Consider the following 25,528-nt stretch of genomic DNA (forward strand, 5'->3'; position numbering starts at 1 on the left):
AGTCAATTATTTACCTGTTTGTTGGTCACTGCAGGTGAAATATATGTAAGAATTTAAAAGATGAAAACATGTTTTTAGCGTAATGACCAGTAAGAGTAACTGCAGACAGAAACTGCTTTATTTTTTCCATTCAAACTTTATCGAATGGATGGTTCAAAAACCATACACAATAGCAAAAAAATAGCACATGCAAACCTGTTTTGTCTTAGTCACTGGTTTTCTTTAGAAAATGAATACACATTTGAATAACTTATAATTCAAACATTTCCAAACTGTTTCAACTTTATTTAAGTTAGCAATAACAGATACATTTAAGAGCAATAAAAGATACATTTAACAACAGTAGATGCATTTGTTCTCTTACCTTTATTCACACTGAAATAACATAAGGTATACAAAAATCAAACCATTTACTGCTCAAAAATCTGGAAAGTTTCTTTTACATAATAAGATTCTGGTATGTGAAGAGATCACACAAACTGCTATTTGTAAATTAGATGAAAAATAGGATATGTTGTTTGAAAGAAAACAGTAATAACTTATCTAAATAATTTCAATCAAATGAATAATATATTCATCTAATAATAGTCTCTCTTATAGAATACAAAAAGTGCTCATATTACATTTAACAAAAATAAGATAACTAAGACCTCACAGACCTGAAATAATTTAAGATGATAACCTGGGGAATCAAGATTACATCTTTGCTCCCAAGGCATGGAGGCAGGCTTGAATTTATTTAAATCAGAAAGAAAAAAATAAAACCCGAAGTTTGCAAATGCAACGCTTCCTGCCTTGAAAAGATATAAAGTGTCCTTGTAAAGTTTGCATGTGTTTCCCTTTAGATGAAAGCCATTACTATGAAATAATGTACACACACACACACACACACACACATACACACACACACACAGAAAAAAAGTCTGGGTGTGGTGGCCCACACCTGTAATCCCAGCACTGAAGGCAAGAGGATGACCATGAGTTTGAGACCAGTCTGGGCCACGTAGGCAAGTCCAAAGTCAGCCTGCACTACTGAGAGAGATCCAAAAAAGGGAGACTGCTCATCAACTGACAAAGCTGGGCCACTTCTGGTGATTGTCCTTCTCTAACCACTCTCAGCATGCACTCAGCGAGGGCTTGAAGGAACAAGTGTTCTTGAAGACACCTGCACTACTAGGATCAATACAACTATTCTCCAAAAAACTTTCACATGAACACAGCCACTGAGCGGTAGAATCTTCATGCCCGAGTCACTGTGCAGCTTCTCTGGAACCAACCTGGAAAGCCACCCCAGGGACGGCCCCTCAGTGCACTGCCAAGGGGATCATTTTCCTCTGATGGAATCCAAAACTGAGTTCTGTACTTTGAGTTGTGTTAAGATGCTGGATTCTGGTTTTCTCTCCATCCTTAGGAATACTCCTCTACATGTTAATTACAAAGATGAAAGCCAGACAAAATGTAGTTGACATTACTCTAAACATCCAATGTCAAAGGTGCTAAGTACAGACCCCCATCCTAGTATTACTTCAATAATATTGAGCATTTACCATTCTCTGCAATCTTACTTTGAGATTTCTGTCAAATTTCAGATATATCCATAACACTGTTGAGAAAACAAAATAGAATGTATAGCATAATTTTACTTATATTAGAATTCTGAGAGGTGTCATTAATAGCTCTCTTTTTATTCCTCTGAGATGGTGTGACTCCAAATTACTTTCTTAATGTTTTAATTGCTTATAGTGAGTATTACTTTTATGCACAAAAATCATAAAGTAAAATCATGTTCAACTTCAGGGGAAAAGGAAAAAGAAACTTCTACAGATTCTGGAGATAGTTCTAAGTTAATCTCTAAATATTCTTGAGATACTATGTATTGGTCAAAACTCTGGGAAATACACAATCATTGCAATAAGAGAAATATTATTCTTCAGTCTTATATCCTTAGTCACCCAAGTTTTTGGCACATGGCAGGTATGTCTTTCTCTCATGGAATGCAGTTTACAGTGATGTTCAATTTACAGACACTTCATTTTTTAGATCTTTGTCATATGATCTTTCCATGTCTTCTAACAAAGAGAAAGTTACTGTTTTAATGTTTTAATAAAGTTCAGTGACTTTTGGAAAAAAGCTTAAAATCAGTAGTGGGATTCAAATCACTAAGTTTTATAATATGGTCTTTAAAAAGATTAATCAACAGAAAACAAGAATGGGTGAAATGTGGACTCTGATGACACAAGTGGCCAAGCAAGTGGCAGCAGAAGGGACCAGCTGAGAAAGAACACAAGAGCGCAGCCTTCTCCTCTGCTCTTCATCCTGCTTCCCGCAGGGTTGGACTGAGCCAAGCACTGGGATGCCTGGCTTACTCTGACGCCTGGCCTGGGGCCTGCAGGTCTGGGAGCAGGAATCTGCTGAACAAGCAAAGGCTCCACCGAGACAGAGGCAAACAGGGGCTTGGTGGCTCCATGTTACGGAGGGCAGCACCTATTCTCTGCCTCTCCATCAAAGGAGCAGGGAAGCACTGTCCCAGCTCGTGCCCAGGTCAGAGCGACTCCTACTGACTTAAATGCAATTTGTGCCATAGCTACAGAAGCTGTCAGATATTAATTTGTTTTTACAAGGAATGAAAAATTAGTGCCAATTTCTTTTGGATGTGGCTTAGCTCAAGATAGTACTTAATATTTTTCTTTAAAATACTTTGTTTCTTAGATTTTTAGAAGTAGAGCAAATAATATATAACTGGAGTAATTACATATTTTTTTGTCCAAACTGAGATATTTTCTAAAGTAAAAGGCAGCACTGTAGCAATTATTCCAGGGAAAAAATGATGCCAAGAAGACAGGCGGGAATGGGACCTCCTGGACAAACGGAACCCACTACAAACACAAGGCATCTCTGTTATGTCTGTACTTTGCTTTTCAAGTTCTCTATTAAACAATACAACGTGACATCTGGCAGAGGTTTAATAGTGACCGCTGAGTGACAGCACAGGTTGCCCCCAGGGAAGACGTTTTCTAGGCAATGAAACACTTCCCACCTCCATCTTCCTTGTCCTTAAAGCCTCTCAGGATAAACCAGTCTTAATCGATCTGAGGAAAGTCTGCTTGAATGTCTCTAGTAGAACAAAACTTGCCCGATGGTGATTAAATTACTTAATCACATCTTAATTTTACTTCCCAAAATGTTAACTAGAGAAGCTTAGCATGTTTTGCTCTACACACAAACTTCCAAAAAGACAAAGCCCAATTATAGACCTAGGTCATAACATATTTTAAAAATCTTTGTATTAACCACGTGAGTCTCACAAATACATTGCCACAAATTATTTTAGAAAAGCTGTACGACAGTGAAATGTAGAGTCTGCTCCGCGGGCAGCTGCAGCTCTGCCGGCAGTGGCTTAGCTCCTGAACAGCAGCATCCGCTCGGAGCATGCCTGCCCCACCAGGCTCGCGTACTGCAGCACAGCGGCCTCCTCGCTGGGGTCTTTTTGGTACTTCTTATAAACACCGTAAGGCATGATGGCTTTCTTGTAAAACACCCGCACTCGGTCAGGTTCCTTACTGCGACCTTGATCCACTGCAATGAGAAAACAAGTTCATCAAAAATAGTTTTGTAGCAAACTACTTTGTATTTCCTAATTTAAAAATATTCAGTTTGAGACCTATTACCCATCAACTGACTCTCACTAGACAGTGTGTTCAAGTGAAGGTATGCAGCACCAACATCCAGACTAACAGATGTTTAATAAAAACAACAAATGCTCCTCTGAGCAGTAACAGCTCTCCTTTAGCACGACAGCTGAACTTCGAGACAAAGCACTACATGCAACTGAAAAGCTGGCCTTGTATGCCTTTATGGTTTTCTGAGGCACTATAAAATTTCAGCTCTGCAGCACCTTTCTAGGGTCCAATTTAAATCTACCTTGCCCCTACCTTTACCAGCATACTGTCAAAAGTTTATCTCTCTGAGGAAGCTTTCCAGTGACTCAGTAGTTATGATTTCTTGGCTAGGCAATGGGTACTTAAGTTCTCATGGGAGGGCAGCTTCTCACAGCATCCTTAAACACTAGACGCTAGGCTGGCTGGTATTATTGGTTTTCCTCTTCCATATAAACAAGCCTCTGGTTTGCATGAGAGCACATGGTTTCTCAGAAAGCCTGTTCCCTAGCCATCCTTCAGGTAGTTGTGGCCTCCTATCAAATTATGGCCAATGGGATACAAATGGAAGCGTTTTTTGAGTTTCTAGCAGTCTTTCAAAAGGAACGGCTGATCTATGCCTTTTGAGTTTCATTTTTTCAAGCTTTCTGCAGCCTACAGCCTGGAACATGGATGTGATGGCAGGAGCATTTCCTTTATCTTGGAGCTGGCAGGTAAGAACATACCTTTGGTTCAGCAAACATAAAAGATTAGATAGAACCGAGAGTCTCTGTGACTGAAACCTGGTGGCTTAATAAGAAGACAGATACCAGAGTACACACATGCCTACTCCATATCTCTTGCAATATGATGCTTTGTGCCACCTCAGGCACAGAACCTCAGGGATCTACCAGCAGAAAGGCTGTCATGAGATGTGGTCTGTCCACTGACTTTAGACTCCCAGAATTGTGAGCCAAAATAAACCTCTTTTCTTTTTATCTAGTCTGTGATATTTTATGCTAGTAACACAAAACAATTCAACACCAGGTTACGTGCCAAAGTGCAAGGCAGCATGCTGGTTGCCACCATGGATTTCAGACATGTTAATGCATACACAGTGCCACCTGTCACCTGGCTGTTTGCATGAAAAAGGCAAATTTGAACATATTTAGAGTCCAATCCAAATAGAAAAGTAGCTGGGTGTGGTGGTGCACACCTGTAATCCAGCACTCAGGAGGCTGAGACAAGAGGACTGCTGTAAGTTGAGAGCCTGCCTGGACTACCTGGCTACTCCCTGTGTCAAAACAACAAGTTTAAAAAAAACTCCCACAAATGAATAGAAAAGTAAAGATCATTGTTAACAATAAGGGAAAGAAGTAAAACGTTGGTAAATGATCCCAAAATTATTCTAAGTCTTCTAAATGTAAAACTACACTTTTAAAAATGCCTGTATTGAAATTAGTAGATTGATTTTAACAGTTTAAGCCTTTATCCTAAAGTGTTTTAGAACATAGGGCCAGGGATGTATTTAGTGGCACACGTGCCTGTCTGGCCAGTACAAGGTCCTGAGCTTGATTCCCAGTACCACAAAGTAAAATAAATACAAAGTATTTTATAACACAGATATACTTTAATATTCCAAAAATGGAACTTAGCCAAAGAAAGGTGAGATCTGATGTCATCACATTTTACCTAGAATGAAACGCTTTCTTCTAATTTTTATAAATACAAAGATAGGACCAGGGAAAAATACATTTATAATTTTATTAACTTTCAAAAACTGTGCTCCTTGTAGGAAGTAGGAATTTTGTTGTTTCATTTGTTAAAATGTATTATTACAATTGTATTTATTGAGACCACCTGAAAAGCTCAACAATTTCACACATATAACCGCTCACTTCTGGGAAGTGATAACATCTATGTTTCAACCTCAGAATTCCAAATTTATTCTCTCTCTCTCTCTCTCTCTCTCTCTCTCATAATCTCACTCCTGACATATATATCTAATTCAGTCTCCCAGATTTCTAAATTAATTTACATTATTTTTAGAGAGTCTAATGACACAGAAATTAATAAGGTTTAATAGTTTTTTACTCCAAATACTTTTGAAGCCTAGAATAATTCAGGAACAAATGCGTAGTACAGTTATAAAATAGATACCAACAAGCTATTCACTTTTCAGCAATAAACCTAAATCACAAAAAAATAGTACTGAGGCCAGGGATATGGCTCAATGGCACAGAGCCTGCCTGGCAAGCACAGGGTCATGATTTCAATTCCCGGTACCAAAAATAAAATAAAATGTATTAATTTTAAATCTCTCCTCATTCGTTTCAATGTGAGTGTATTCAAGTCACTTGGAAACAGATATGTTTATCTTTAGTGTTCAAATATTTCAGAAATTTGTGGATTTATTTTTTTAAATTTTAAAGAAAGACTAAACAAAACAGAAAATGGGTAAAAATAATACATACGTTCAAAGAAAAAATAAACAGTAAGAAATCACTAGTTGATGTTTACATATTATCCTCTTACAAACAGTTGTTCAAGATACAAAAGTGGGTCATATAAAGTGGGAATTCAAACAGCAAGACTGCAAACAGTTCTGTTCAACTATCCAACAAAAACTTAGTAATATCAATCCTATGCACTTAAACATACATGCAGTTATCCATATCTTCAATTATGTTGAGACTGAACAAACCCAAGCAGGCTAATATCACTCTGAACAAAGAATAACACTATTGTTAGTCACATTATGTGTCCATTATGACACTCCAGGATCAGCACTGGGTACTTTAGTGTCTCTTTTTCTTCAAAGTATCTGTTCATTTCATCATGTTCATAAATCAGTTCTCATAAACTGTTTATAGGTTCTACACATGCATGAGTCTTAACATGTATTTCTATCCTTTCTCTATTAGAGGGAGAAACAAAACAAAGCAAGACAAAACAAAACATATTCCTATAAACACAGGAAATGAAAAAGACATGTAAGACCATTGTACAAGGAGTTCTATCATGGTTCCTGTGTTGCCTCATTATCTTCAATAGAATTGGCTATATCATCAAATATAGTATAATTGAATATACCAGTACATAACAGTATTAATAAAAACACAACTTTGTATATAGTATAAAACTTCAAAAACAGGCAGTAATCAAACCAGAACGTGTATCGTAGTGAGTCCTGTCATCTTCAGAGTAGTTGCCTATACTCTCAGACTTGATTATCAATCGTATCAGTTTTGAATAAAATCTGTCGATACCAAACAGCAATAAAAAAAACCAGATTTCACTAAGATCAGTCATGATAAAACAGTGTAAGTGATACAGGGCTCCAGATTAAGTTAATAGGAAATTAAAGATGATTACTGTGCTATATGCTGATGTTTTTGGGATAGCTGTCTGTGCCCTCAAATCTAACGCAAGTAGACAAACTGGGACAGAATAAAATCTATCTAAGCAGACTGGTACAAGTAATGTGGGTTTTAAATCCTGATACACTATCAACAATATCTTCTGCCATCTTTTTTTAAGACTCTCTTTCCCCTTTCACCTTCCTCAGGGTACACTGCGCATTTTTGGATCTCACCAAGACCCTTGATTTTAAATGGGGAGGGGGGACCTGCTATTTACATAAGTGGTTCCGAACCTTCTCTCTCCTGGACTTGATCTCTAATTGTATTTCTTTACCTATTAAAGCCTGTCTTTCCAACCTATTCACAAATACTAGTCTAGTTGCCCCTATTACTCTCTGGTTCTCTGTCACATACAGCATTGTTTTCTCATATTTGATTTTCAGTCCATGTACTCTTTTTCATGTTAATTATATTTCCTAAAAATAGCATCTCAGTGGACCCTACCTCCTGATCTACTCCACATGTGGTTCTTCTTTTTAAATTTAGTGTATTAAGGCCATCTATATTAGAGATTATAACCAACCTTCTCTGCCTCAATTCTGTTATGTTTTTTTTTTTTTTTTTTTTTTTTGCCATCAGTTGTCCGCTTGTCTTCTTCATTCTATTTCCTGCTCCATTCATTGAGGCCTCTCTGCCACTGTTACTGGAATCCTAGTACTTTGCTCTCTCTCTAGAATACCCTGCAGTATTCTCTGTAGAGTTGGACTGGTGGGCGCGAATTTCCCAAATTCTTTTTTGTCTTGGAAGCATCTTATTTCTTCATTAATTTCTACAGAGAGATTTTCAGGGTATATCAATCTGGGCTGGAGGTTATTTTCCTTCAGGGCTTGGAATACTTTGCTCCAGGCTCTTCTTGACTTGATGGTTTGGGTCCAGAAGTCTGCCGTGATTCTGATAGGCCTTCCTTTATAGGTGATCTGTTTCTTGTCTCTAACAGCTTTTAATATTCTGTTGTTATATTGAATTTCTGGGATCTTGACTATTATATGCCTGGGTGTGGCTCTGATTTGGTTATAGGTGGCTTGGAGTTCTGTATGCCTCATACATCTGCGTATCATTTTCTTTTCCTATAATTGGGAAGTTTTCCTTAATTATTTCTGTGAATAGCGTTTGGAGTTCCTTTGTTTGTACCCCTGCTTTTCATTTACATTCTTTATTCTCAAGTTATAGATCCTCTTGTCACCTTCTAGCCTTTGTATTGTTACTGCTTCTTTCCTTATTTTTTTTTTCCTATCCACAGCACCAAAGACATAGAATATTTAATCAAGGACCTAAATCCCCACAGCAGTGTCCCACATGAGTCCAGATAAAAACCTACAGCTCATGACAATGCCTCCTTTGAGTCCAACTGGAGGTCCAGAGCACCCAAGAAGGACTCATGCCAGTCCCTTTTACAGATGCATGCCAGGAAGGCCCAAAGGTCAGTGGTGGAAGCCAGAAAGTCCATGCCAGCATAGTGAAAGAGCTGTGCTGGTGAGATGAGGGTTCTACACTAGAGCCAAGAAGTCACACTCACAACAAAGACCAGGCCTGTCCTGAAAGGCACCACAGCCCTCCTCAGTGACATGGAGGCCCTGAACTTGGAAGCAGCATGACAAGTTCATCCTGGAGACCAAGCAGCACACGTCTTCCTCTCCAGAGCCAGGAAGTAATGCTCAATGTGAGGACCAGAGTGTCTCCAGGAGAGCCAACGGCTCAAACAGCAACTCGTGGGAGAACTTACAATGCCTCAAGGCAACAACGCATTAATGCCTCAGCATCTTAACACCCTCCTTCTCCTTCTCCACCTATTTATTCTGGCAACTTTCCTCAGGTGGAGCATCTTCGCTGAGTGTCATGCTGATGTAATCCAGCTGGCATTAAGTTGACCACCAGTTCTTAATCTATAACAAGACCATACTCATAAGGAAAATAAATCAAACTCATGTATAAATACCATATAGTCTCCCTAGTCTAAGAAATGGTACGAGTGCATGAAAGTTTATAGTAATCATGATTCCCCATTACATTGCTTGGAAGATTTATAATGTTCCCATTCAGTAGTTGGAATGGTTTTACTGTGGGTTGTTTGATTTTATTATCTGGGATGGTATGAACAGCTATTTTGAAGAAAACAAGACATTATAATAGGCAGTGTTGATTTAATATCATCTTGTTTTGAAGTCCTACCATACTTTTGTTCTTCTGTTTCCATGGGATTTTATCATGTTAGTATAAAAAAATTTTATGGACAATGAGATAATATAGTGACCACTGCTCTTTTTCTGTTATTTGGTTCTGAATCCCCTGTAAAGCTTTCATCCTCTTTAATGGTTTTATATTATGTTGGTATGTTTGATACTATTGTGTATGAAGGTATTATGGTAGCTACTGTTATATTGGATTGTCTTGCGGTGAAATACTGTGTTGCTTTAATTGTTCTGTTCTGATCTGCTTTGTTAAGTCCTCTTTATCTTAATCTTTTTAAAATAAAAATATTACAAAAAAGAAATGCACTGGATGAATATATTATCTCATCTCATGTCTATATACTTCAGATGCCCATATTAGGACTGGTCTACTTTTTTGAGTTCTTATATATTCTAGAGGTTACTCCTTTGTCATAGGTGTAGCTGAAAAGTATTTTCTTTCTTTCAGTTGTCTCTTCACTTTGTTTCTGGTTTCCTTCAATGTGCAAAAGCTTCTTAATTTAATGTGATTGCATTTGGTGATTCTTGGCACCATTTATTGCACAAGCAGGTTTTGTTCAGAAAATCTTTTCCTAAACCTATGTCTTTGAAAGTTTTACCTATTTTGTCTTCCAGCAGATTGCTTCTTTTCCAGAATTGAAATATGGGATTCATTTTGAATTGAGTTAAAATATACTGGAAAATATGGGCTAAATTGGATCTTCCTCATGTGGATATCCAGTTTCCATGTCCAGTTGTGAAGAAGCTACTTTTGCAACAGGGACGTGACTAGAAACCTATGTCAAAGACTGGATTCTTTCTTGACAAAATTCCAAGTTGAATGCAACATTGTAAATAAAATAATTTGAGGAATAATATCAACAGATTAAACCCTAAATTTTCTTTGATCTCCTCTCATCCTGATTCAGGTCATGACCCAGGCTTTATTCCCATCCTAAGACAGGCTGACTTTAGAGGAAGACCTTCCCTGGTCCAGGAGCTAATATTGCCATGATCAATCATGCCCTATGTCCTACACTCTTCTGTTTTTCTTTTGTATGTGTTTTTGCCTAATTATTGAGATGCAATACACACATTGCATCTCATTTGGCCTAATCATTGGGGTACAGTACACATTAAATATATGCCCAAATTTATTATTTCCATTGAATCTTGACCTACTTCAGGTTAGAATTCATGTTTGTGAAAACAAGGTCTAAAAGCTCTTCATGGCACAGATTATATCAGACTGGAAACAGCCTCCACATCCTCTGGAATCCCAGTAACATGTATTGTATACGTCCATGTGGAGACGATCTACAAAGGTTTCTTGCCCAGGGTGAGTTTGTTCCCTAAGATCAAAGCTGTCCTCGACACATTGTCCATATTGACAAGAGTCTCTCTCTAGTCTTCTTCATTTCATGCATTTGAAATGACTGGAAATTACTGCAGGTCTCTACATCTTCATTACACTTATATTGTTGCTCTTCATTTTTCAAGTAATTGTCTTCATCATATCTTAGATTTCTTGGGCAATTTTTGTCCTGTTCTTTAATTTGCTGGTTATGTCATATTTTTTCTGTTTCAGTAATATTCATACAAGTTTCCCACATCACACCTCTGTATAGCTTCTTTTGGGATGGGGTTAGTAAATCCCACTCTCCTGGGGTGAAGTCACAGCTACATCCTCAAAGGTCACTGTCTCCACTGCGATGCTTGAGGGTATCCGAGAACCATTTGCAGCTCTCAGTAAATCACAGAAACTAGAGGTGCACTCAACTCCAGGATCTCAGCACAGCTCCTTGTTATTTTTGAAAATTTTTTCCCTTCATAATCCCACACTGCAAACCTGTCCTCCAGTTTGGGTAATCTATCCTTAGTTTCTTTCAAGCACTTTTGCCATCTTTCCACTGAGTTTTTAATTTCCTGGTAATCTCTTTGAATCTGCTTCATGTATTCTATATTTTCTTTATATTCTTCATCAAATGATTCTCTGCTTTGTGTGAGTTCCTTCATTCTTCTGTCTGTGTCTTCTTGAGGGGGGCTGAGGATCCCTTTTATTAATCTTCTTATATCTTGCTTTACTTGGCTAAATATTTCCCTTTTGAACTCATCTTTTAGGTCCCAAAGATATATTATTATGTCCATTGGTGTCGTGTCTGACATTGCATGTTTGACATTGCATTCTCCTTTGTATTTACCTGTCCTGGGTCAATGTTCTCAGGGTTAGGACCTGGGGACTTTTTCTTGTTGCTTCCTCTTCTCATCTTTTTCGTTTCTTCCAGGAGGCTCCAGTTTCTTTCTTTCTGAAGCATGCTGGATAGGTGACCCCACAACAGTGTGCTAGTGAGTTGCAAACAGGGGCAGCATATGCTGGCTCCCCTCCAGATCAGTCAACCTGCTGAAGTCTGCACTGTATTAGCGTGCAACACCTCCCCTCCAGGTCCGTCAATCTGCTAAGGCCTTCACTGCATTAGTGTGCGCCACCATCTTAGGGAATTGATTTTGGATAAGCTATTGGGTCTCAGCCAGGTCACGTGGCCCAGGCCAAGCTCACTCCACCAATCCCGTTCGGGAAGGGAATAACTGACTGAAGTCACTGCTGCCCCTTGTTCCTGCCAGTCTTGCCCAGTTCCAGAATGTCGTCTGTTAGAGCCCCCTTCTCTGTGGAATAGTTTTATTCTCATCACTCACCACAGGTTGATCCAGGTTCCCTGCTAGTTCAGCTCTCTGTTCAGCTTGCTGACCCCAGACCTCAGTGTGCCTCCGTTTCTAGTGAGTGGAAGTGGTAGGACTTTGGACGGCTCGGTATGTCACCGCTGCTCAGGTTCAGGTACTGCAGCGGGAGCACTGAACCTTTAGCTGTTCCAATAGTAGCACTAGGACTGTATGTTTGATAGGTTCTTCTCACCTGAGTTTCGTTTTGGAATGAGAGAATTCATCTCCCTCTGTTTGGAACTCCCCACAGTGTATTATGTTGAATTCTAAGTTGACTATCTCAGGGAGCCTCTGTAGCCTGCTGTTATCTATCTACCATCTTTGCTCCTCCTTATTTAATTTTTTTTTTTAATTTTAAAGAGAATAAAACAAAATAGAGCAGAACAAAGCAAATCAGAACAGAACAATGCAAGTAACACAGTACTTTACAACAAGACAACCAGTCATCACCATAGCTACTATAATGTCTCTTTTCTTCGACAGAGTTGAGCATATCTTCACACACAATAATATCCAACATAACAAAATACTATGAAACCATTCAAAAGAATGAAAGCATTACAGAACTTCAAAAACAAATAACAGAAAATGAACAATGGCTATTATAATATCTCATTTTCTTCAAAAAATTTGTTTATACCATCTCACATAATAAAATCAAAACACAACAGGATAGAACCAATCAAAACAGAAGAGCAAAAGCATGGTAAGACTTCAAAACAAGATGACAGTATATCAGCAATGGCTGCCATGTCTTGTTTTCTTCAAAATAACTGTTCATACCATCACATGTAATAAAATCAAACAAAACAGAGTAAAACCCATCAAACTAATGAATGAAAGCATTATAAGACTTCAGAGCAAAAACAGGAAACCTTGATTACCATAAGATATCCCATTATATTCAAAATAGCTGCCCCTAACATCTGACAGCATAAAATCTAACAAATAAAACAGTACAAAAACAAAGGCAAATCTAACAAAATTGTGTAAACAATGCAGGAGTTCAAAATAAGATAATAAATTGACAGTAGTTTCCACCTTTCCCTCCCAGGTGTTTTCTCCCCTTTATTCTTTTTTCTTCTCCCCTTTATTCTTAAATTAACAATTTTGCTTTTGGATCCCATTAACTCCTTCTGTTTCTTATGCTAAGGTTCACGCCTATGAGTTCAAACTCTTTCGGCCATGAACATGATCTCCAGTTGCGTTTATTTACCTTCAGGAACCTTGAAATTATTCTACTTTATAGCTGGGTAGCTTTCCACTGCATGAAAATACCATATTTTTCTTATCCATTCTGTGGTTAACGGGCAAGTTACCCTTGCTTTTTTTTTGGTCTCCTATCACATGGAACAATATTTTTCTCCTTTGATTTTCAGTTTACAAATTTCCTTTCCAGTTAAATGTGTTTCTTGTGTAGAGTGTATTAATGGATCTGGTTTCTTGATCCATTCTCCCTGTTTCTTTTTATTGCTGAACTGAGGCCATCTACATTAACGGTTGTAACAAGCATACATTTGTTGTCTCTGCCCTGTTGTCCTCCTGTTGCTGGGCCTCCACTTTTCCACTTCATTCAGTTGCCTGTCTTGTTTGGTAAGCCTCCTCTGCTGCTGTTCCTGGAACCATGGTCATCTTTATCTCTAAAATATTCTTTAGCACGCTCAGTAGAGTTGGTTTGGTGGTCACGAATTCCTTCAGTTGTTCTTTATCATTGAAGTATCTTATTTTTCCACCAATTTTGAAAGGTAGTTTTTCTGGGTAGATCAATCTGGGTTGGAAGTTGTTTTCTTTCAAGATTTGAAACACTTCATTCCAAACTCATTCTTGATTTTATAGTTTGTGTTAACAAGTCTGCTGTGATTCTGATTGGGTTTCCTTTATAGATGATTTGTCTTTTTTCTCTAATAGCTTTTAATATTATTCTCTTATGCTGAATTTCTGGGGTCTTTATTATATGTCTGGGTGTAGATTTACTTTGGTTATGGCTAGCTGACATCCTATATACCTCACTGATCTGCATGCCAGATCTATTTCCTATGTTTGGGAAGTTTTCTTCTATTACTTCTGTGAATATCCTTTTAGTTTCATTTGTGTTGACCCCTGCTTCTTCATTGATACCTATCACTATTAATTATGCTTCTTTGCCTCATCTTGCAGCCATTGTGTTGTTTTCTGATTCCGTGTTTTTTTTTTTTAAGAGATCTTTCCTTTCACAATCATTAGCTACTATCTTGTCTTCAAGGTTTGAAAGTCTATCCTCAGTCTCTTTCAAGTGGTTTTGCCAGCTTTTGACTGAGTTTTTAATTTCCTGCATCTCTCTTTTGTGGGAAGCCCTGTAACTGGCTGCCACCTTATATCTGCAGGCAGCATCACCTTAACCCCTTCTAGGAGTTAAGTTTGGTAGTTAAGCAGCTCCTTGCCTAGCTTGTTTGGCCCATTCAGGGATTACGCTTATGAGCCCGCGTGGGAAATTTGAAAATTTGAATTAACCTATAACCCTCAGTCTTGCCACTGTTGCTAAGTTAGATGCTGACATCTCAGAACTAACTCCCTCCTCCCCCAGTACCCTATATATTTGTTACTTTTTCCTTGAATAAACGAGACTTGATCAGATTTTTGACTTGTCTCCATTCTTCACGTCTCTTGTCCCCTTTCATCCCCACTCCCCCTCTAGGGTCTCCGTGGACTTACCTGCAGGCCAGGCACTCTTTGAATCTGTTTCATGCATTGTAATTCCTTTCTACATCACTTTCCTATGTTCCTCTTTATTGTCTGTCTTCTTTAGACCTGCTGAACAATTCTTTCAATATGTTGTGCTTTCTTCTTTTATCTGAGACATTATTTCTGATTTGACTGCTTTTACAATCTCATGAAGTTATTTCCCTACTTCAGTTGCTATCCTTTCAGAGGTTTCAGGTATGTGACTTCCGTTTTCTTCCATGACCGTATTTCCCAGACTTATTGCGTGTGGCTTAGAGGTCTGAGTTTGCCTTTTGCTCCTTTGTCTTGACATTCTCCTGAGTTCCTCCCAATAAGCTGATTATGGGGTCCCAGGCACTTCCCACGTTGCCTGCCCCTAAGCAGTGTAGGGGGATGGGACAGGCACCTGAGTTCCTCTAATTCCAGACTTACAGGAGGTAGTAGGGGATGGTGTGGGCTTCTCCAGACCTATGCAGCTACTCAGGGGCTTCGCTGACCATCAGTGGTGCATATAGGTAGGGCTGCTTCTCTCAGCCTGTGTGTGTACACTGGGACTTCCACGATGATGGCAGACACACAGGGATATGTTTGTCTGATTCCGCTAGTGAATCATGGCTGTCTGAGGGAACCACGGGCCTCCAACGGTGGCCTACAGATGCCCAGGGCTTACCTGGCTGTGTGTCCTTGCTCCTGCTGGCTGCCTGCAAGAAGGAACCTTCCAGTGGCAGCTCCCTGTAGGTGAAGGTGGATCTGCTGGTTCTCTCCGCCCACACTGTAGGATGTGGCCTTTTGGTGACAGTGTACAGTGGGCAGAGGTGGATCTGTCTGTCTTCTTCAGCCTGTGCTGGGCGTGAGGAGGAAAGGACCTTCTGGCAGTGCCATCCAACAGGCAGAGGTGGGCCTTTTTCTAGTTCTCTCTGCCTGCAATGGGCATGCAGAAGAAAGGGCCTTCTGGTTGTGGTGCCTGGCAGGCAGAGGCAGGTCTTCTGGTTCTCTCTGCCCACGCCGAGGAGCGTTAGAAGGCCTTTCAGCGGTAGCACCCAGAAGACAGAGGCAGACCTTCTCCTTGGAATTCTTACTTAATATTCCATATACTGTGGTACTGATTCTATTGCTAACTCACCAGATTATGCTGAGACTTAATAGAAATTCTTTTCATTAATTTACTGAAATACAAATTAATTTCTTAATTCTCCCAGGCCCTTCCATTTTCCCATTATTACACTTTGGCTGTACAAAGGTCCCTTAAACACTTGCATACTGTATGCTTCCTGAAGCTGTCTCACCTACCTTCATACTCAACTGCTTTCTTGGGCCGATGCTCACAGTCATGACAGAACACTGGCTTCGCACGTTTCACACCACTCCTACCTAGGTGGGATTCCACCATAATTCTACAGTCACATCAATTTAAACTCAATTTGCAAACTCTCCTGAGAGTAACTTAATTGTATTCAATCAAGAAGGCATATTATTAAACAACATAAACAAATGACAGTAGCCTGTCTCTTCTCTACTTAAAAGACAAAAATCTCAAATGTAGGATTCTACTTTACTCAAAAAAACCAAAGCCAAAGATATCAATCTAAAGCTGCCAGTTTTAGACAAAAGGAACACAGACTAACAAGACATACAGTAACAGAAACAAAGGAGAAAGATAAACTGCACATTTAAAAAAGAAACTTGCTATTTCAATATATTAAACCAAAAAATCATCTGGAATTAGTTATAAATGAATTTAAAATATCCATTAATAATTACATTATTTATTTAACATCTTTTAAAATAATAAAAGTAATGCCTGTTGTAAAACTCAGACATCACAGAAATACACAAAGCAGAGTACTATCAGCCTCCCCCCCACAAATCTTTGCTCCTACATTTCCCAACTTGCCTCACCAAACTCTTATCTAAGTTACGTTTTTTTTTTTTAACAATTTCACAAGATGTATTTAAATTTTCAAAGACAGTTTTGGATCATATTCTAGCTATGCTTACAGCAGATCAAATCAAATAATCTTGTCAGTAGGTATTATTAATTTCAGAGACCATTAGTTATTATCATAAACCTAAATACATTTCTATTTCTTGAGCTCAGAAATATTTGATTTATGATCAGTTAGTTACATTTTCAATGAAGGTGGATGCTGATTGTTAGTATTCCTTAGAATTTACATAAAACAGAAAAAAATCCTACCAGTTAGTTACTGAAAATAAATTATTTACTAAGGAAAATACATCTCATATCTTTATAAAATTCTTTAATAACCTTTATATATTGCTTTCTTATAAATGTCATCAATGCTTACAGACAAAAATCCACAGAACTAAAACAACACAGCACAACAGGCCATTTCTTGAGGGAACTTTGATGACACAGAAAAAACATAATAGCTATTTCAGCTAAGAGAAACTGCCAGTTTATTAAGATGTCCTAGAAATGTGTTCCAACAAGAATTACTCTCACTTTTCTCCTTAATGTCTCACAATTTAATAACATGAAACAAAATCAAAGACAGTCCAGTGAATTCTGTTCTGAGATGAGCATTTGATCGCTAGTGATACAAATATGCTGTCAACTCTATGATATTTTAATCTTTAAGGAAAACTCTAGGGGCAACACCCCCAAAACTTTTTACTTACAAGAAATCAACTATGCAACACAGGTGCTTTCAAAGCAAAAGAATCTAGAGATCAAAGCTTTACCTCTTCTTTTGGGGATTTAGTTCATTTGCTATTCTTAAAGAGACTTAAGAATTTTCTAGGCTTTTCCTAAAATGATTTAAGTCTATTTTTGTAACTTCATTATTTATTGTTATATTACTTCATAAACATGAAAAACAAGTTACACATTCTACAGTTGCCAATGAAGACAGGTGTATAAATATACTGTACTTGGGCAAAACTAATATACTGGGAAGAATTGTGAACAAATGCATGACAGGGAGAAATACCTGACTAACAACTCAACTCTAGAAATTTAAAATCAAATATGACTTAAAATCTTTTGCAGTGACAGGAAATATGAACGTGTTTTAATAAGTTTTGGGGAGGAAGAGGGATGGGGAAGGTGGTCTGAGGAAGATTTTAGTACAGGACAGCAAAAGGACAGTGCTGTGAGGGAATCAACAGTATACAGTCATATTAGAAAGGCAGCAAGTTCAACCAGCTTCTTCGGCCTTGTTTGGTGGAGGTTCAAACATTACTTTGAGAATCTATCCTGGAGAATGTAATGCATTTTTGTATTCTATAAAGACTATTGCTGTTAGTAATTTAGTTAATATTTTTATATAAAAGACAACGAAGTATCTTTGTAAAATGTCACTGTTATATTGAGATGTTACCACACAATTCATCAATTCTAACTATATGGATCAATCGTTTCTAGTGTATTTAGAGAGACATGCACAAACCACATCAAATTTAAACCACTCTGTCTTAGAAATAAACATCTACCCAACAGAGAAGTTAACATATTAAAGAACTGCCACAGACTGTTTTCCAAAGTGCGACACCATTTTACCTTGCCCCAGCAGTGTATGAGGCCCTGCTTCTCCATATCCCCATTAGCACTAGTTACTATCTGCTTTTTATTACTGCTCTCCTAACGGGTATAAAAAATAGTGTCATGTGGCTTTGAGATTTGTATTTCTCACAGCTAATGATGCCACACACAGTTTCAGCTTACTGGCCACCCCTTTACCTTCCTCAATGAATATCTATTCAGATCATTTGTCCACTTCTAAATTTTGCTTTTACAATTCTTCACATATTCTGAATAGTAGGATAAGGATCAGATGTGTGAATCGTAAATCCACTCTGTTGTTTTGTGAACTCTTTTTATTTTATGGTGTCTTTTTAAGTAATAAAGTTCTCAATTTTGAAGAAGTCCAATTTATTTTTCTTTCAGTTGCTTGTGTTTTTTGGTGTCATACCTAAGGAACCACTGCTTAATTCAAGGTCATAAAGATTTGCTTCCATTTGTTATTTCCAGAGAGTTTCATACTTTCAGCTTTTACACTTCAGTCTATTTGTTTTAACTTTTGTGCACAGTGTATTAACTTTCCATTTGGATATCCCACTGACTCGGTTCATTTAGCAAAGAGACTATCCCTCATCACTACTACCACCACCCACTGAACTGTCTGGGTACCCTTTTTCAGAAGGAACTGACCATATACATGAGAATTCATTTCTGAACTTTCAATTCTAGCCCAGTAACTTTATGTCTATCTGTACGCCAGAACCACACAGTCTTTATTCTTCTTATGATTGTTTCCTGGGTTCCTTTAATTTTCCTAAGAATTTTGGAATCAACTATAATTTTCTCCAGGAAAACCAACCTGGTTTTAAAAGTGAAATTAATAAGACCAGGAGTATAGTTCAGTGGCACAGCGCCTGCCTAGCAGTGCAAGGTTATGAGCTTAATTCCCAGTATCCAAAAAAAAAAAAGAAAGAGAAAGAAAGTGAAAGTGATAGAACTTAAAAAATTATCATATGTCAGTCATTTCAATAATAAATAACTCAAGAAAAACTCATCATGAATGTAAAAGCTAACAGATATAACTGTGATACATTAGGAAATTTATAGTATCTCAATATATCTTTCTATAAAATATTTATTAACTACCTGACCCACATAAGATATTAACTTTACAACAGAGACTCCTGGCACATATCACTTTACCAAGTGATAAGAAAAAATCAAGTCATCCACAATGAGATGAACTCACCTTGTATACTCCTGCTATAGTGCAGTAAAACGCATTGTCGCTTTTAACAGTCTGCCAAAAATACGGAACCTCAACTGAATTATGAAGGAATATCTTATGAACACAAATTATGGAATATTCTACAAAGTGGTTGGATTGTGTTTTTTACAAATGTCCACCGAGTGGACTAGCACAACTGCCTCATTCATCAGTCTAAGGTCCTGTATCAATCTGTGTTCTCTTTCTGTCTTTAGGTTGTCGATTATAGGTAATAGTCCTTTTTTTAACTTTAGGCCTTAATATTGTTTATGGTATTGTCTCTGGTGAGAAAACAGCTGGATGTTTAAGATGCTCAAAACCCCAATGGGGTTATATTCCTTTACATACAGATTCCCAGTTTCTTTTTGCCTCATGATCAGGCCTCTCAACTAACTTGGAATGTGCTTTCTCAAAGGTCCAGACAGTCATCTTTTGGCCAAGTGTTTTCCAATGGCTTGGCAGGTCTTTAATTTTTCAAGACATAGTCCTACAATATAAAGATGATAAATGGTAATATGTTCCCTCAAAAGAGCTCTCTAGTCAAGGTACCTGTGCTCTGTTAAATTTTCTAACAGACAGAGGTTGTAAGGTCTCTAGGTCTAAGGTACAACATTATAGCCTGGAGGTAAAATATTTGGGCTTTACCATATCTGAAAGAACCCAAAGACTACAAAAAGGAAAAATCAAACCAATACTTTCCTTCCCACAGCCTAAGACCCTAAAACAGCTAAGGGAATTCCTAGAAATTATAGATTTCTGTCTCCTTTTGATAGCAGGATACAGTGAGATCATGCAACTCCTCTATTAGCTTACAAAGAAAACCCAAAAGATAGACACCCACATTTTAACCTCAAAACTTCATTCTCGAACTACATTCCAGAAGCTTAAACAAGCACTTCTAGATGCCTCAACAATGAGCCTACCAACGAGACATCCTTTCAGTCTACATGTTGATAAAAGGTGGGGCACGGCTTTGCAAGTGCTTATGCAGGATCAGGGACCTGCTCAACAGCCAACAGGACATCCGAGTCATAAGTTAGACATCATATAGCAAAGAGATGGCCGACACGCCTTACAGCTATGGCTGCCATAGATCTCCTGGTACCAGAGGCATCCACAGCTGACTTTAGACAAAGATCTTACTATGTATATATACCTCATAATGTGGCAAGAGGTCTTTTTCCAAAGGGAGCCTATGATTATCAGACACTTCTTAAACATCAGGCTCTACTTTTAGAAGGACCAGCCTGAAAGACATGCACACTCTGGGCGTGGTGGTGCACATCTTCAGTCTCAGCACTCAGGAGGTTGAAACAGGAGGACTGGTGTGCGTTTGAGATCAGTCTGGACTACACAGAGTTCAGGGACAGCCTACGCTACAAATGAGAGCATAGCTCAAAAAAAAAAAAAAAGACACGAACACAAACAGGTAATTCTCTATATGTACACAGCCATGATTCGACCCTCTTCTGTAATGGCAGTTCAAGAAAATGAAACAAAACAGGCAGGTTATACAATAATGACTCTATATCAGACACTTCTAATCTTCACTTGCCCGTAAGACGAGTATCAAAGTAGCAAAACTCATCATTCTGACAGGGGCTTTACAACTCAGTAAAGGACAAAGAATCAGTATTTATACTGATTCAAAATATGCTTTTCTAATGCTGCATGCTTACACAGCCATAGGAAAAGAAAGGAATTATCTAACAGCCATGGATCTCCCATAAAGTATCATAAAGAGATAGATAAACTTTTAATATCTGTCTGTATGGCCTCCAAAGCGGCAGTGAACACCAGGTCAGATTCTAGTATTTCATAGACCTTCTCTTTATTCCCTTTGTGAGAGGCTATTACTGGTTTTTCCTGGTGAAGACATTTGTTGGTTTTATTAGTGATAGTGATGTTGACCTTATTACTTGGCCGACATATATTAACTGTTTCTTTGGCCTTGTCTCCTCTAGACTTAAAGCTATATACCTACACCTACCTAAAACTAGAACACCTGGCATCTATCAAGGTCATTGACACTCTATAGAATACCTCTAACTGCCCATTACAATTATGATCCACTTCAGAAGTAGCCAGAATGGTCATTGCCCCTTACCTGCTCATGATAGCTAGGGGTACCTCTTCCGAGGAGGGAATATTACAGACAATTGAGGTAGAAATATTATAGGCAGTCAGACAAGATTAGGTTCTTGAGGGAGTCAGTGCAGAAGATGAAAACATATTACAGCTATGGCTACAGGTACATCTGTCAAAGGCTAGGCCTCAAGATAAAGACAGAATAACCAGGCCTATGTGCTTCCCCAAGGGATAAGCAACAAACTGAAGATTATAATTGATAACAACTAAGAAAGTCTAGATACATATCAGTCACTCAGGTAGGTGATCAGGACCTCCTGATCCATCCTTTCTAAAACGGTCCTTATTCTTTCAATGTAAACTTGCTGCATGACCTGCCTCCCCACTGGACCAATATTAGTGAAGTGGCTACATTTGTAATCTTATTGCTTGGTCATAGTTTTGAACCATGTTGTACCTACCTTGTAATTTTGTACCCACCTCATGATTTTGCTCTATAAAAGTTCCTTTGAGGCAATCCACTTTGGGGTCCTCTTCTTTCTCTCAGGAGTCATCTCTCTCAATAAATTTTTCTTGTTCTTAATCTCTGTTGTCCCTTAAAATTCATTCTTTGATTTTGGGGAACACAACCTCGGCATATCTGACATCTAGCAGGTTGGGAGTTACATTATTTTCCCAAAATCAGTTTCCCTGTGGACACTGAATCTACTTGTGCAAACAGTACATTCCCAACTTGCAGGGAAATTTAGGGTGCTGTAATTTCTCCAGAAGATGCCCTCTCCCACTTCCTGTTCTCCTTTCCTTATGTGTCAAAGGTTCCAATCCAGAAATCCATCCTCTTCCCCTTTTATAGCCTCAGCCATTCAATCTGTACATAAACTCTACAGGTCATACTATCACCTGTAATCAATTTTTTCTATTAGTTCCTTTCCAGTAACTTTCACAAAATCTTAAGACTGCTGCTTCCTGGCACAAATAAAACACTGTGACACCCTGTTTACCTTCCAGTCATCTTATTCTACTTTTCTTCCCTTCTTAAATAGAGCATTTATTTAATGGCCATTTCCTCACCTCCCACTCACTTCAGGATCTATTTCAATGTGTATCTTGGCCCAATCCCCTTCACTCTATTCACTAAGGTCAAAGGGTCCCCTTGTTCTGGATAACAATGGATATACTTCAGTCTTCCTTACTCCCTGCAAAATGTAAATTCAAGGACCACTTCCTCCTCCTTGAAATTTCCACCGTCTCTGGCTTTCCTGTGTGACACCATTAGTCCTGGTTTTCCTTTCACCTCCAATGCAATCCTTTTACATTTATTATCTTCTTTTAACTGAACCAAATATTGGGTAGTAATTTCTAGATCATCCTCTATTGCACTACACTTTTTCCCTAGGAAATTCATTCACGCCCATCTTTTAAATCTAACCTCCAACTCTTTAGATCCACTCTAAATATTGCTCCTGAGTTTCAGGAGTCAGGACAGTACTGAAGTAGGATAGAAGAAATAAAACTGGTAGAACGAAGACAAAGAAATCAAGAATTTAAAATTTTTATAAAGGCAAACTGCAGCTTTAGAACACAAGTCTGGTTTATTTACTCGTCAAACACCAAAGCTGGGCAAGTCCCTTTCAGCTGTAAATGGGTCTGCCCATTCTCTTTCACCTGAAAACTTTTCCTCCAGCTTCTCCCAACGCAGAAAGCAGCGGAGACAGCCTGTGTAATGCATATCTCCAATTCAAACTTCTGTGAGTGGCGTGCCCTGTGACCTGGCAGACAGTGGGAATACACATCAAGATAAAACAACCTTCAAATGTGTGCCCCCCACTGAACTGTGCCTCTTTGAGTGCATCTTGTATCTTTCTAATAAATCTTTCTTATGCCTCTTTTTACTGATTCGTGATGAAAATTCCACAACAGAGTCAGTATACCCACATACTGATTTTAAAGGGGTGAACTGAGTTCCTTATTTCAGTCCTTGGGACCCTCAGACCCAGGCCTAACAGTACTACACATGGCTGACAGTAGGATTCTACAATGTATAATTGGCCTTTTGCAGGCAAATTCACGTTATTTTGATTAGAACAATCCTACTTTTGGTGATGTGTCCCATAGAAATATTAGTAACTATAGTAATATTAGTAATTTACAAGTATGTTGTGGCATTGTTTAGAACAGTGAAAAAGAAAACTGAAAATATACATGTTAGCCAATGTACGAAAGAAAGACAATAATATAACAGTTTGAAATAATTAAAAAATATGTCATATGGTCCAGCAGCTGCACTTATTGGTAGTTACCCAAATGAACTGGAAGTTTATGTCCACACAAAAAATCTGAAAACAAATATTTACAACTAGCTATATTTGTAACTGCCAACATGTAGAAGCAACACAAATGTCCCTCAGTCAGTAGGGACAATGGACTGCTACGTAGCAATGACAAGAAATGAATCGTGAAGACCCAAAAGACATTCTGAGCTGGGCATAATGGCATGTGTCTGTTAATCTCAGCATCAAGAGGTTGAGGTGGGAGGATTGTTGCCAGCTCAAGGCCAGCCTGGAATACAGAGTGAATTCAAGGCCAGTCTGAACTGCAAAGTGAGACCCTGTCTCAAAAACAAAACAAACAAGGCACTCTGAAAAGGTACTATATGATATACTAGAAAAGATAAAATTACATAGACAATAAAAGGATTAATGGTTGTTAAGAGTACAGAGAGGGGAAAGGGAGGAATAAGTAGAACATATTTTAGGGCAATAAAACCATGCTACTTTGCAAAGCTCAGAATGTTGGACATGAATGTAAACGATGGGTTTTAGTTAGTAATGACAGACCAAAACTGGCCCATCAACTGTAATGTACTGTACAACAGCAACGCAAAACACTGATGAAAGGGGAGGCTAGAGATGGGGTGCTGAAGAACACATGACAACATTGTACTTTTACAGAGAAATAAAGTCAATTAATAAAAGACAGAAGAGATTCAGGTGTAACTCAGTGGTAGAGTACATGTCTACCATGTACAAGGTCCTGGACTCTACCCCCAGCACCAATAAATGAATGCATGACGTAATGAATGAATGAGAAAAATATAAGCAATGAACAACAGGAAAATGGGTAGAGTTTAACAGAATGCTCTACACAACCCTGGCAACTTTTCTGTATATCTATAATTATTCTCTTTAGAAAAAAATGAAGAAAATACAATTTTAATGTAAAAATAAGCCCAGAATAGTTCAGGATGATTTAATTCACATAATTATATAAAATACATGTTTATGTAAACAATGTAATTAAAAAATTAAAACAACTTTAAAAGATCTAAAAGTCTCTCCCCAACTCGAGCAAAGTTTACTCCTGTGGAGTGAGGGAAGTGAAATGATGCAATGCTATGAAAACAAGATAGTGGCTACTGAGAAAATTAGAAATAGAATTATTGTATCACCCAGCCACTCTGCTTCCTGGTATATGCACAAAAGAACTGAAAGTAGACATCAAATATTTGTTTACCCACATTCATAGAATCATTTTCACAACAGCCAAAAGGCAGAATCAACTCAAGTAGCCATTAATGGAAAAACAAAAATAAAATGTGATCTATACATAAATATCTACAGCCTTAAAAAAGAAGAAAATCTTAACACATGCTGCAATATACAGACCTTAAAGATACTATATTAACTAAAATATATTGGTCATTAAAGGACAAAACACTGTATACTGCTCATCTGAGGTACTTAAGGCAATCAAACTCAGAGACTGAGATGGTGCAATGGTGGTTGCCAGAGGTTACAGGAAAAGAATGGAGAGTTTCACCAATAAATTGACGCATGGATTGATTAGATTAAGAAATGCCTAGAGGATTAGTAAAGTACACATTTGGACACGCCTGGATAGGTCACAGAGGTATGAACCTGGGTACTCTATATGGTTCCCAATGCCCTTTGTCTCTGGCACTGTTCCTCTGCTTTGTTTTGTGGACACCGTGAACCTGAACAGCTTTGCTCTGCCATGCCCGGCTGCTGTGATGTTTCTGCCTTAGA

General features: G+C 38.2%; 1 protein-coding gene across 8 annotated transcripts in view; it reads right to left on the reverse strand.

Annotated features, from left to right (window-relative positions):
* Positions 1-250: 250 nt before the first annotated feature.
* Ate1 (arginyltransferase 1) overlaps positions 251-25,528 on the reverse strand; it is a 181,342-nt gene continuing 156,064 nt past the window's right edge. For all 8 annotated transcript variants that reach the window (XM_063244871.1, XM_005008080.4, XM_005008079.4 and 5 more), the window contains one exon: positions 251-3,576. In XM_063244871.1, the coding sequence (XP_063100941.1) occupies positions 3,398-3,576 (179 nt within the window). In that variant the 3' untranslated portion in view covers positions 251-3,397. The remainder of the gene's footprint in view (positions 3,577-25,528) is intronic.

This window comes from Cavia porcellus, unplaced genomic scaffold (genome assembly GCF_034190915.1).
Source record: "Cavia porcellus strain 051 isolate PalLab524CR breed Dunkin Hartley unplaced genomic scaffold, mCavPor4.1 scaffold_2, whole genome shotgun sequence".
NCBI classification, from domain to species: Eukaryota; Metazoa; Chordata; class Mammalia; order Rodentia; family Caviidae; genus Cavia; species Cavia porcellus.